We start from the raw sequence: 15133 nt of genomic DNA, 5'->3' as shown, positions 1-15133 counted from the left end.
TTATTTATACAATTTAAAGCAAAAAGAAAAAAAAAATGTTTCATTTAGGATATGTCAAGGTAGAACAAATTACAATTTTAGATCTTTAGAATTGACAGAAGCCAGTTAGATCTAAAATTGTAGAAAAATTGCTGCTGAGAAATAAGATGTAAGAGTAAGTGAATTCCAAGAGTACAACAAATCTGCCCCTAAATTTAGCGGTGGACTAAGAAAGTACAGAAGTATTGAAGTATATGGCAACTACAGTGAAAATGAGTTGCATACTGACGTTGTGTAGTAGAGAATAGGGCGTCACTCAATAGCAGTTTCTGCAAATCTACATTTTGCAAGGCCCAGAGGACACTCAACATGAGAAATAGTGAAATTTACCTCCTACTCTAGGCAAGGTCTGTTCCCACGAAGACACGTATAACTCAGATTCAAATAATAAGGCCTTAGTTTGACAGGGTTAATCTTTAAGAAGTGTTTGGTTTTTTTTTGTTTTTTCCCCCTCAATGGAAGTATCAAAAGGTGAACTATCCCACAAAGGTGTTAACAGACTTAGTAAAAACACAAAGCACTTCTACATTATTGAAGACAGAAGAAAGGGGACTGGGGTAGATTTTTAGCCCATCAAGAATAAATATTGAGAATTGCTACACTAAAGAGTAATGTAGAAGTTTTTTTTGTTTTTGTTTTTGTTTTTGTTTTTGTTTTTGTTTTTAATTGGGGCGCCTGAATGACTCATTCCGTTAAGTGTTTGACTCTGGATTTTGCCTTAGGTCATGATCTGAGGGCCAGAGGACAGAGCCCGGATAAGGCTCCGTGTTTAGTGCCGATGGATTAGGCTTCATGCAGAGTCTGCTTGGGATCCTCCCTCTCCCTCTGCCTTCCCCCTCCCCACTGGTGCTCTCTCTCTCTCACTCTAGATAAGTAAATAAATAAATAAACACAAATAAATACATAAATAAAATCTCAAACAAAGTTTTTTGAAAATTAAATTAGTGCCTGCTCACAATACAATTTTATAGTGGGTCTAAGGCAAATCAGATGCAACCTTCCTGCCTCTTCTCTCCCTCTTACTGTATGTATGTATGTATGTATGTATGTATGTATGTATGTATGTGTTTGTATACTGGTCAGGAACTTAACAACAGTGACTGTGGCTGGGAGAATTCTATATAACTTTATAACAGCAAACATTTAAATATTTTTCTCTTTACACATAAAGAATGAGGTGGCTTTAGGGGCACCTTGGGTGGCTCGATCAGTTAAGTGTCTGACTCATGGTTTCAGCTAGGGTCATGATCTTGGGGTTCTGGGATTTAGCCCCGCATGGGGCTCTGCACTGGGCACAGAGTCTGTTTGTCGCTCTCCCACCCCTCTGCTCTTAGCCTCCCCCAAAATCCCCTCATTGGTGCATGTGAGTGTGCACATGTGAATGCTGTCTCTCTCCTTCTCTCAAATAAATAAATAAAATCTTTTTTTTTTTCCCCAAGAATGAGGTGGCTTTGCACTATGTTCACAGAGTAGATCCTTTAGTGTGAAATAACCCTGGATTCAAGTCCCAGTTCTACCACCTGCTAGCCATGAAAGTTTGAGCAAGCTGTATAACCTCCTTGGAACTCTTTTACCTCATTAATAAAATAAGGATAGTAAAGAGATTACATGAGATAATGAATATAAAGCCTTTAACACACTTTCTGGGCCATATGGCAAATACCAAATAAGTATTAGGAATTATTGTTACTATAATTATTGATAATGATCAGTTTGAATACCACAACAGTTAAATCACATCAAAGTAAAGAACAAATTATAGATAGTCCAGAAAAAATATTCACATAGCTAACATAAGTCATTACTCCATTTTTGCTTTGGTAAACAACAGAGCAAACTTGCCAGTAATATAAACTAGTCTACAAAAGTTCTTAATAATTGTTACAAACAAATCAGTGATGACTGTACTTTGAGGCTTTGTGAATTGATTATAGTACCAATTTTACAAAATGGTGAATGGGGTTTCATGATGCTGTGATAAGCTGTTTTGCTGGCATGTTCTGAAGACATAGCCATATGGAAGACAGTACTAGGAAAAACACTTAAAGACATATGAATGTCAATTATTACACATATAGCTCATGAATGTTGTTCAGTATAAATGGAATTTTAGAGAACATAAAGGTTTTCCATTATTTCCTTTTTTCTCAGAAGAATTAACTAAGAGCAATGTGGAATATAGCATATGCATTTAACACAATTTTGTCTATGAAACCTGGAAGTCCTATATTCAGTTTGAATAAACTTTATCTTTCTTTCTTTCTTTTTTTTTAGATGGTGGGGGAGGGGCTGAGGGAGTAGTGGAGAGAGAATTCCAAGCAGGCTCCATGCCCAGTGCGGAGCCTGACATGGCGCTCCATCTCACAACCCCGAGATGATGACCTGAGCCGAAATCAAGAGTTGGACACTTACCTGACTGAGCCACCCAAGCACCCCAAACTTTGCTTTTCTTAATCAATTACTAGATTAAATATTTTTCTTCCCTAACAATGCCAAGTTTGGTGTATTCACCTACAAAATTTCCCCTATTAGTGCTTAATAAATGTTGATAAAGTGAATTACACGTGACAACTACTCTTCATTTCTTCCTGTTGACGTTTTCAAGATAGAATGAAATGCATTAAACAAAACTAATATATTCTACTTTTCTGCAATGTTTATTAAGGAATAATTCCTGTAAATAAAAGTATTGATTTTAAGTGAAAAGATAAATGTTTCAGAAACAAATGCTAACTTAGGTGATCATTGTCATCTATTAAAACAGAACAGATACTTTTATTATCTTTTCCCTTCCTTTCACCATGTTTAAGAATAACCAGTAGTCATTGAATGAATGGAAAATCATACGTATTTAAGCAAAAAAAAAATAAATAAAGTTTGGAACAATACAAAGATAATGTCTCATTGTTTCTATTCATTAAATACTATTACCATGTGCACACTCTAATACAAGAAGGTGACAGGTTAGCCTACCTTTTAGATCCATCTTTTTAGAAATAATTTTGAGTCATTTTCAGTGACATTACTCTCCTGCCTTACCCTTCTATGGATAAAAAATAGCTGACCTGAGTTGTTTTTTTTTTTTTTTTTTTTATAAAATAGCTAATCTGAGGTTGCTACGACTCTGTGAATGCAGAGACAAAACTTCCTCATGTGAGACCTTAGATTCATCAGAATTGTGTTCAAATTCCTTTCACTGTGACTATGTCAGGTGATGACACAAACGCAATAGGTACGATCCAGGGTCAAAAATCACTCACCACAGTTGGCCTCATCTGATGCGTCTGCACAGTCTGGATCCTCATCACAAACCCACAGCTTGGAAATGCAATGTTTAGTAGTTTTACACTGGAAATAGTCTGGAGAACAGCTGTTTTCGGCTTAAGAGGAAAACATCTATTAAAATGTAGCTTTGAACAAGAACAGACATTTTATCTAAAAAACAATTAGACAAACAAATGCTTAAGATAGTCAACTGGAAATGTATTATCTTTTAATTAATAAGGCTCTGAAGGTGAAGGGTTCTAACTTTCATTATCTATGATATATTCCAAATATCCTTTTCGGTAGAAATAAATAAAACATATGCCTACAATGATACATTTGATAAAAATCAGAGTTCTCAAAACAAGCTCATCTTAATTAGCTATATTTTGACATTAATTTTAAAAAATAAAGAATTCAGAATCTTTCAGGATAATTTTACCAAATAAATGTAAGAATTTATACATATGCATTTCTATAAATAGAAAAAGACTAAAATCAGAAGATATTCATAAGGAAATAAAAAGCATCAAACTTCTCAAAATTTCTAGTTGTGTTGAGTTGTTGAGGAAAGGGGTGAACATCTGACTTAGACTGTAAACTGCATCACAAATCCTAGTCAGCTTAATGGATCAGCTCCCAGAATGACTAACCATAAAGAACTGGTACTGACTTTATTCTGAATGCACCATCTTAATCAAATTGCTGGGTGACTGCACATTATTTACTGATAAAAGTTTTAGGGGAATAAAATAAAACTTCAGCAAGACAGAAATGTTGACAGCAGTTCTGTTGAAACCCTGCAACTTGACAGGTACTTTGTTGTTCAGATTCTGTGTGTTTGTGTGTGTGTGTGTGTGTGTGTGTGTGTGTGTGTGTGCGCGCGCGCGCACGCGCTTGCCTGTCTGCCTATGTGCATATATGTATATGATGGAAACTGTTTTGCCTTTTGCCTTTTGCCTTCATTTAATCTAGTTTGATTTTTGGTGGGGGATGGAAATAAGAAGTGAAAAGAGCAGAAGCTATTTTACTGTTGTTCTTTGAAGTAGCTTGCAAAGATACATTAGAGTGTTATTTACAGTTTTCAACAAATAATTTTGTTAAGTTATTTTGCTCAGATCTTCTCATCATACATTCGACATGCATTTTATGGGGGGAAAAGCAATCTCTAGTTAATGGAGTTGATTTCAAGTAACTAATTAATCAATAGAAGAAAATTATCTGTAGCTGCTTAATGTGGGCAAAAAAAAAACAGTTTATGAATAAACCACCATAGTCACCTGTAACGTTGGCTTTGCTGCTTCTCTTAAGGATGATGTGAATGAGTGCATGTTGTTTCTTTCATGTTTGCCATAATCTTCAGGTAGGTATGTAATTAGAGACCACCCATGTTTTAATTTTCTCTATATCCTTTATAGGGAGCTTCTTAAGTAACCCATCCCTAGAGGTACCAATTTGGAAGTATATGTCCATAATTGCTGTTACGTTTTTCTACACTAAAAAATTTTAGACCAATGTCAGTTGAGACTCAGAAGTAAGACAAGATGGAACATTCTGAGGCAACTTACGACAGTCCCTTTCATCTTCCTCATCCCCACAGTCATCTTGTCCATTACATCTGAGGTTTACCGGGATACATTTTTGGTTCTTTGTACACTTGAACTGACCTGACAGGCAGACATGGGTGTCTAAAAGAAAGAAAGAAGAACGACAACAAAATCGGTGCTGAAAACTGTGTCTGCATTTAAATTGGTGCAGATAAAATCAGGTAAGAATGAGATTTATGTTCCTCGGTTAAGAATTTAATCACCTACCACAGTTGAGTTCATCAGAATTGTCTCCACAGTCATTCTCTCCATCACAGATGAAAGCAGGCAGAGCACAGAGCCCAGTGCCACACTGAAACCTGCCTGGCTGACATTTAAATTCAGCTAGGGGAGAAAACACACTGGTATCATCGAATGCCAAGCTTCGCTTATGACCTCTTAAATAGAGCTTTTTTAACATTATAGATATTTATTATTTCATTATATTAAACGTATCCTAGAGTACAACGTGAATGACTTATACGTAGAGAGCTACTGGGTTCAGATGGACAGTACAACCAGGTTATGAGCAATTCAGATTACATTTCACAAATTAACAGTAAGAAATCCCAGATGATAATGCATTTTTTGCCATATTTTTGATGTATGAAATAATAACAATAATCATCATAATAAAGTAGGATCTGTTGAATATCTGCTCTCTATCAGACACTGGGTGAGACCCTTTCACATAGAGCTACTAACTGAATCACATCATAACCTTCTCACCTCAATATCACCATGACCATTTTATAAATGAGGAAACTAGGTCTCATGGATATTAATAACTCACCCAAGAATGTTCAAGTTTCAAGTGCCAGATATGGAAATTAGACCTAGATCTGACTCTGAGTCTTCTCATAAACTATGTTGCTTGTAATAAAACACTTTTTGACTAATGATCCTAATGTATGTAGTTCAGTGAAGCCAACCAAATATTAATAAGTGATATGTTAAACTTTCTTTGGGAAATTGATTTTATATTTACAATATTAAGTAAAAATTTCCTTAACATTAAAAAAATAACTCAATATATGCTCGACTTCCATAGAAGTGAGTTCTAAAATGTTGAAAGTCATTTAACTTCAATCTATAACATTTGTTAGTTAACCACACTAAGTGTTGAAACTGTGTAATACTTAATTTCTCACATTTTAACTGTGTGCATTTCCTCTATTTCATTTTGCTTCATATATGATTTTCTTGAATGCTCCTTTGCTACCAAAACAACCTTCCCATAAGAGGAGTTCTAACTATCAGAGGCGTTTCAATGCCTGGAAACTACATGGGAAGCCTATCTGACCTCTAAATAGATCTCTAGAACCATCCTTGGTGCACTAGAGCATCATAGAAAATGCAATTAAAGCAGGATGCCAGAGAATTCATGATGCGTCACTCTTAACCACATTTGTTTAAATAACATTATTGAAGTATGCAAGTATGTGAAACTGGGTTTAAGCTTTCCCGCCTTTTTAGATGAAATTATAAGGATGGTCAGTAACTTAGTCCCTGCAAATTTTGATGATGCAGCCACACAAAAATGAATTCTAAACACTCTACAGACTCATGTATATCACTTTCCACCTCACTACAACTCTCAAAATAAAGCTTCTTGCTTACAGATGTTCAGTGCTGTTAACCGGTTGAAAAGATCACAGAGATAATGTCACCAATACAAACATGTAGTACTGGTATTTAACCAGGATAAGGATGATACAGAGACTCTTAGATACCAGATGTCTCTTTGCTTCCCCTTAAAAGACATTAAGGTTATATTTGTTCATCATATAGTTTGAAAGTGTGTAAATATGAAAATCTTTGGTTAACTTTTTATATCAGTATGGTTACAGCACGATACTCCAGTCAAGATTAAAGTTAGAGCTCAGGAGCTGCAGATAGTTTAGAAGGGAAAGAATTGGGAGCCACTGACTGTCAGTAGTCAGTATGGTGGTATTTCCTCAGAGAACACTTTAATGAATCTGGGCAGGAGAAGTCATCTTAATGTGAGGATTCATTTAACACATTCATTCTTCCTTATTTCTATAAATTACACAGTAAGTTGTATTTATGTTATTTATTATATTGTTGAAAGTTTACTTTATTGCAGGGAAAAGAGGAACTTTCTTTTAATGAGTAAATCTCAGTTGGTCACCAATACAATTTCTTGTTCCTTTGATAGTCCTTTTAATTCAAATATAATTCAGGTATAATAGTATACTTACTTCATACAGAAACTACTTATATACATTGTCTATCACAGTGAAAGCAAAAACTATACTAAAAAAATCAAAGACCAATGGACCTTTCAAAAACATAAAAAGAATATTAGAAAAACAATGACTTGTGTAACTTTTTTCCTTTTTCCTTGAATATATTATTACCTGCTTTCAAAGATATAAATAAACTATGTGAAACAACTTCAAATGTTTTATACACTTGGTAGTGACCAGAGAGATGGAATATATCTCATCTAAGTAACTATCTAGAGACCCTAAGTTTAGAACAGTTTTGTAATTATGTGGTAGAAAGTTCTACAGCAGAAAGTAACTAGCTTTTACTTAGTTTTTCTTTAGTGCAAGCCTAAGGATTTTGAACTCAATTGTCAAGGCCAATCATGGCAACTATCCACTGAGATTTGAGGAAATTATCATGATTGACTATAAGCATCTTCAACTTGACAGGACAGTATTGGAGTGACCCGTGGAGTGAACTATAAAAGACTATCAAGAATAAGTTTACTGATTGTTCATTACAACCAAGGTTACCAAGGATAGCTAAATGTATATACACATATACGTACATATACATATGCCATATACGTACGTATATACATGTATATTATATACATATCTGTGTGTATGTATGTATCTGGCACCTAACCATGCCAATCACAGTTTGAGTCAAAGTATAATTGGTAGTTATTTTAAGGCTATACCTAAGAGCATACTAAATGATTAGTAGAACAAACGAATGATTTATATCGGAAAAATCTCACTTTTAAGGAATGTTCAGCATTTTAATACTGACAAAGATTAATCCTTTAAAGGTAAGATTTTAGTTATTGATTGGCATTCTGCAAACTTGCCCATTTTTCCTTCTAATTTGGTGATATATCCAGTCAAAATCATGCTGAATGTTACTTATACATGTCCCTATTACATGAGAAGTGTAATTTTTCTGCAAGTAAGAAAATTTAAAACAAACGCTAACACAAATTGCTGATGATGTCATTCTAAATGTAATAGTTAAAGAGACATACTCAAGACAATGTAACAATTTTTGTTGTATTTTTAAAGATTTTGTAAAAGTATCAGAAGATAATACTTAAGGTCTCACTTCAGTTTTCAAGGTCTGGGATTTAAGGAGCTCTAAATTCTAAATTCCCACATTCACCAATGTACTCACGACAGTCATCAGGCTCATCAGATCCATCGCCACAGTCATCCACAGTGTCACATTTCCACCAGAATGGAATACATTTATCAGTTTTGCACCGAAACTTGAAAAAGAAAAAAAAGATAGAAAAAACGGTTGAAGAACCCTACCCCAATATAAAATGGATATTAAAAAACTCACCAGGGCAGAGCAGCCTAGCCTACTCTCTTGCTGCAGATGTGAACTATAGTGGTCTTAGAGCATTCCACAGTGGGGAATAAATGCACAACAAGCAGCAAAATGATCTGCCAGGAAAGCACATTGTTCGGGAAAACCTCCTGGGATTCTGAAGCACAGACAAGCCTATCCATTTACATATGATCTATGGCTGCTCTTGCGCCACAACAACAGAGCTATGTAGTTGCTACTGAGACCATGTGGCCAGCAAATTTAAAATATTTATTATCTGAGCCTTTACAGAAAGCTTGCCAAATGCTGAAAAGGACTAAAAATCACCAGAAATATCAGGAAAAGTTATCCTGGATTAATTGAAAAGTTGAATTAATTTAGTTAAGTTGAATTAAGTTAATTGAATTGCATTTTCTTAGGAATCTCAGACAATTTGATTAACGTCTCTCTGTCTCTATTCCTTAGCCACCAAATGAGGAGCTAAAGATAATCTGGATGATCCTTTCAGGCTATGTTATGCTATTATTCCATGGAACTTTCTGAACATACTGCCTTTAGCCATAATGAATATCTGTCCAAATAAATTTTAAGAATATTTCTTTAAAGCAGTTAAAACTGGTACAGTTATTTTCAGTTTTCAGAATTCCTAATAAATATACATGATCTTTGAGGATAAAGAAGATAAACTGTCGTAACTAGAAAACGGGTACAAAAATTGCAGTAGATAGTTAAACAGGCAAAGAAGACTTTATTTAAAACCATTGCAATAGGAGAGAGAGAACGAACTGAACTCCACTGGAAAAAAAGGCAGGGGGTGGGTTTAAGCTCAGGGGTAAACTAATGGAAAAGTATGGAGGATGTTGGTCAACATGATTGGGCTGTCTGTATTTGCTAGGTGATACTTATCAAAGCTGGGCTCCTACCATCCCATAGAGACTGAGACAGGCATGGATCATCTTTCTTGATGATTAAATCTCTAGGGGATGGTTCCCAGTCCTTGAGGAAGACATTCCTAGGCTATAAAACTGGCAAGAAGCTGGGAGAAAATTTACATCTCAAAGGGGCGGAGAAATAATTCGCAATTGCAAGTTTTCTAAAGTAAATTCTCTAAGAAAAGGGACTCAGGGACCTACAGTCAGGAAGAAACTGTCTAAAGTTTAGTCAAGCTGAGGAGTGTTAAGACTATCTTGGTCAGTGACTTACCACCCTATGCTACATCCTCCCCTACAATGCCTGGCAAAGAACCTAGCAAGTAATAGGTACCTCTAATTTAAAATGAACATTTGCATATCAAAAAGTGGTAAAAAAAAAATAAGGCTGCAACAGATTTTTTTTGCTGAATATTTTTTTGAATAATATATATTTTTAAATAAAACACTAAAGAAAACCACTGTAATAAAACTTATTCTTAAGATTATTAAAAAAAACCCTGTTCACTGACATATTTATTAGTGGTTTTATTTTCAAAGATTTATTTATTTATTTTAGAAAGAGAGCCTGAGCACAAGTGGGGGGAGGGATAGAGGAAGAGGGAGAGAGGCAGAGATCCAGACTCCCCACTGAGTAGGGCTTGATCCCAAGATGCTGAGATCATGACCTGAGCCTAAACCAAGAGTTGGAAGTTAAACCAACTGAGCCACCCAGACTCCCCTATTAATGTGTTTTATTTGTTCTATCATCCTTTCCATTTAAAATAGTTAAAAATCGTAAGAAAAGAAATTCTATTTATTACAGAAGTAAGAAGTTTTTTAACTCCTTTCTTTTGAAATAAACCATCAAATGGAAGATTAGTAACAGAGAAACTAGTTGAACATGTTATATGGTAGTATTTACTTATAAGCTATTTAGCACACATGTAACATGTTGCTAGAAAAATATTTCAGAAGGTTATTACTGGATTTTTTATAAGAAAGGTGATCTGAATTCAAATTCTTCTCCTGAAACAGAGCACAGAATTATTGTTCCTACTAAACTTCACTATTGGCCAAATGTACAAAGACCAAGAAAACTCAGTACATTTACTCCTTAGTGATCCCAGACCACAAAACAACCCTTTTCAGTTTTAAGCTTATTCTCTACAAAATAAAAGAAACTAAAGAAAATCACACTTTACAAATAGAGAGTATAGACATCTAAAATAGTTGCCATTAAAAATTTACTTTAAAATATTAAAACCAAGCAATAAAGTTTAGTAAGTTTCTTCTAGCACTATCACATTGTTTTCTTCTTTATTTCAACAGAAATTCAGTGAAAAGCATATATCACAAAATTCATCTGGAATTGAAAATGTTTGATAATTTTCTAAAATTCATTAGTTTTCTTTTTGAACCGTTTCTGTTGTAATTCCCATGTGAGGACCTGAAAGCAAGGTGACATTTACTTAACATTCTATATGCCAGACAGATCGGTAACATAGAAAAATACAGTCTAGGTTCAATTTTGTCTAATGAAATGGATTACCAAGCTAAAGATTTGTTCATTTAAAGTACTCTTACTTTCTTTAAGTAAGAGAAAATTTGATGCTAGCTTTTGCTGAATCTCTCTGGATACCATGAAGTTGATTCAAGGCAGATCTACATTATTTTCTAAATAACAGTGCGAGGTTCCCCCCCTCCCCCCAGCATTAATATGGGAGGGAATAGAGCACTGTGAATCCAAGGGAAGATCTGACTGTTCCTCTGATTTTCCCCTACTTGCTTAGCCTGTGGTCATGTCATCTGTGGTGGTTTTTATAAATTACCACAGGAAAAATATTACCTTTATAGATAGTGACTGTCTGGGGATATAAGGCTAACTCTGAAAGCAATTGCCCTGAACATTAAACATTTCCAGTCATTACAGTATATCAAAGTACATTAGCAAGAGGATTTCATGTCTCCTGAGTATATTCAAAGCCTTCCCAATCAAGATTTGAAAAATATCTAAAATGCATATTTTAAAACTCACTACATATGCCTGATTTAAATAAACACCAACTGTTGGAATTATATATGACATGACGATTGTGCTTGCCATTTCATTTTTAATAAGAACATAAAAAGGTTTTGAGCTAAGAGAAGGCCAGGGTAAAATATACTTATTATGTTACTTTTTATGCTAATCAATATTTTATTCATTACTCTCAAAGGAAAATTTCTTCTATTTTGTGTCTGGGCTTCATTTTTTTCATACTTAAATACAGTAACTTAAAAAAGATAAATGATAAATATAAAGCATTCTTCATGGTAAATGTTCTCCAAGACTAATATCTTCATAAAATAAATTGCAAACTGCAATTATTACCCACAAGAAGAAGCTATAAAGAAACTACTAAATACATGTCTATTAAAACGGATACAAATGTAAAATGAAAATCCTGCATACACAAGTGAGGTTTACTTGCGATAGAAAAAGTCTCCATTTAAAAACTATGTAAGGCTATTTTTAAATTTACTTTTTATTGGAAAATAAAAATGATTTAAATTTAATATTTGAAGTAGTAAGTGCTATAATAATTGGATTTAATCTTGATTTTTACCAGATACTCATGTTCATTTTCAATTCTAGTAGAATTCTTACTGGTGTGATTTTCCTATGTTATTTTTCTAAAAATCAATGCTATTCAGGGGATATATCTTTGGTTGCACTCATAAGATGTTAAAATATAAAAAATCCTGTAGTAAGATAAATTTAAAATGTAACATTTTTATCAGAATGCTAAATGGTATGATTCTGAAATACTTGGATTATTTGCTTCATTTCAATTTCAAACCTCACTGAAAATTGTGTTTCTACGAACTGACTTTTCTCCAAGAAGCGTAGAGAGATAGGTTTTTTTCTCTCACTACATCAGGAAAAAAAAATCAGCAGTAAATGGCTGCATAAACCCTAAGCCTTACTGGGATAACCACTAATGGATTGCATTAACTGTTCTTCATTAACTTTTTCATAAAAATGAAACAAAGGAAGTGAGAACACTTTTTTTCAGGAAGTATTGCTGACAACAAAGATATCTGATCCACAATTTGTGCTGTTATTGTTAGTGTTCTGTCTTGCTATTGTTGAATTTTTTAAATTAAAAAAAAAACATGTAAAAACACTCTTGGGGTATTTAAAAGTTATATATATTTTAATCATATCATCAATGATACCAAATTGGGAGACAGTATAATTATATGAATAATACTTTTCTGGGTTGATTTACGTATTCATTTAATTGATCTGATTTTTTTTGGCATTGAATAAACATAATTATAGGTTTTCTTATATAATAATTTGAAATGTTTTATTCCCTTTATGATTACAGGAGGGCTGATGTTTTGAGATGTTCATCTGTGTGTCAAGCAGTCTTTGGCTTTGCTCTATTTCTGGTTGTCTACTGAGGCTCTCCACACTGTATGTGGCTTAGGCAGGCATCATCACTTCTACTAAGTCATCTAAGGCCACAGTGTTAGGCACCAACAGAGGGACTCTTGGACCCCACCCCCTACACCCCCCTGCAAGGGACCGAGGTTATTTCAGAATAACCTCGAGTTTAAACTGGAAATTTGTCTAAACTAAACAGTACTAACAGGAATTATATTTAAAAAATTTTAAGAACCTGAAATTTCTCCCTTAAATTTTTTCTCTAGGAATAATTAGGTTGCTTTTCTGGCCTCTCATAGTGACTTAAATTTCTAGTTCTCTAAAGATAATGTATTTTGTTTACACAAATACTTGGGGGGTTATAATTAAAACAATACAGTTTGTAAAGAAAGAAGAAACTGTGGCCTGTTCTTCCAATTACACATCAGAATACCGATGGCAGCTCACACTAATTGCACACGTATCCTTAAGTGTGTTCTAGTCGCACTCCAGGAGGAGGGCAATAATAACATTTACTATGTGCCGGAAACTTCTCCCATTTAATCTCCATAATAATGGCCTGAAAATATTAGCATTTCCATTGAAAAGATGAGAAAACTGAGGCATCACAAGGGTAAGTAACAAACCCAAGATTATTCAGCCAATTTCTAGCAGAGTCAGAGTTACAGTCCCAGTGGCTTCGGAGTCTGTGTCCTTAACCACTACACATACTGGCTACCTCAAAGCAGTTTGATGTTTTGCATTGTACTTTAATGGTGATACTCATAGTGAAAACTTGAGAAGCTGAGTGAGCTAGTATTCTCTGCTCCATTCTGAAAATATGCACACTCAAAGAGGAATTCAGTGTTTTGCCAGGAAGTCACTGCTAGAAGTGGAAACCAGCAGATTCAAAACACAGAATTCTAAGAACCAATTTTAGTTATTTTCAAAACAAATCGTAGTTTCTTTGACAATTTTATCCTACATAACAGAGTGACTCAAATATAAAAAAATCAAATCTTATAATGTCATATGACTATTATCCAAAATTCGGAAGTAGTTATATCAAGTCCATGTAACTAACTTTCATTGAGTATGCATTTTAATATCTTTACTAGAGATAATTACTTGTTGAATAAAAAGAGGTTTTTAGAAGGAAACTATTTAGATCATATAATTTTTCAATAAAAAAAATCCAGAAAATTATTTTTCTCCAATTCTTCTTTTCCATATCACTTTCAGGGTTGTTTTTGTTTTTCTTTTTGGCCTCTACTTGTATCTCCTATTTCTTAAGGTCTCATTCTCAAGATACACATCGTTTTTCCCTTACTCTATGACCCTCTATATGATGTATGGAATGGTCATCATGCTATGCTAAACAACCAAAAAATGACGTTTCAAAATGGCTTAAGCCAATAAACAAAATACAGGCAAAACCTTTATAACAGCTTGATGATACATCTCACGAAATGCTTTCTAGACCTCCACTCACCTGACTGGCGGTGCAGTTGGATAAGCAAGTCCTATTGTCAGCTGCAAGATAGAAGTTGGTGGGACACGCACAGGTATGAGTCTTTCCAGGGGCTAAAAGGCACAGATGACTGCAACCGCCATTATTTATCATACAGAGATGTTTGGAGACTACAGATGAGAAAGAAACAGCAAAACAGAAAAATCAAGACCAAAATATAATATGGGATTAGAGACAGGGCATTTAAACTTCATTTAACTTGTAGAACCTTGTAATCAAGAAGTCATCAAGGTCATAAATTTAATTGTATTTTGTTGTAAATTCTATTCATTGCCCAATGGCATTCATTTTACCAATAAATAATTTTGAGGATGTAGTTCCACAAAAACAAACATTTTAGTAGAAAAAAATTGTCCATCAGAAAAATATAGACTAGAAGCATTTTGGATGAAGACATACATATGTTTAGAAATATAAATGCAAAATAAAACAATGAAACAATGATCTACAACTAATAGTGTAGTGGCTTTGTTTTGTAAGCCAAATAGTGTTTAAAGCAAAATAATTGAACTTTTATTCCATAAGGCCTGATAGAATTCCTACTAGACATATGTTTAAAAAGCTTGATATGTTTCTCATTTTTAGAGCCCCAGAGATACTTAAACATAATTCCTTTCACAGCATTCCAGAAAGTAAGGATCCTATAACTATGTTGTAAAGAAATAATTTCAAGAATGCATTCTCTACTTCTCTAACTACATTTACTGTCATTTCAACTTAATATTTCAACAAATTAATAATTCTCTGTACTATTATTGAGCTTCTAATCATATTTCTTAAGAGACATACTTGAAATCAGCTGAATTCATCCCATACAGTCATGCTA

The 15133-nt window shown here is 34.0% G+C and overlaps 1 protein-coding gene across 1 annotated transcript in view; it reads right to left on the bottom strand.

Moving 5' to 3' along the window:
* LRP1B (LDL receptor related protein 1B) overlaps positions 1 to 15133 on the bottom strand; it is a 1456161-nt gene that overhangs the window by 181824 nt on the left and 1259204 nt on the right. Inside the window, exons 61-65 of the mRNA XM_008695867.2 lie at positions 14269 to 14417; positions 8295 to 8388; positions 5118 to 5234; positions 4872 to 4991; positions 3300 to 3419 (exon numbers count right to left, since the gene is read on the bottom strand). Of these exons, the coding sequence (XP_008694089.2) occupies positions 3300 to 3419; positions 4872 to 4991; positions 5118 to 5234; positions 8295 to 8388; positions 14269 to 14417 (600 nt within the window). The remainder of the gene's footprint in view (positions 1 to 3299; positions 3420 to 4871; positions 4992 to 5117; positions 5235 to 8294; positions 8389 to 14268; positions 14418 to 15133) is intronic.

The sequence above is a fragment of the Ursus maritimus genome, unplaced genomic scaffold (assembly GCF_017311325.1).
Source record: "Ursus maritimus isolate PB19 unplaced genomic scaffold, ASM1731132v1 scaffold_1, whole genome shotgun sequence".
NCBI classification, from domain to species: domain Eukaryota; kingdom Metazoa; phylum Chordata; class Mammalia; order Carnivora; family Ursidae; genus Ursus; species Ursus maritimus.
This window is presented reverse-complemented; position numbering and strand designations above follow the sequence as displayed.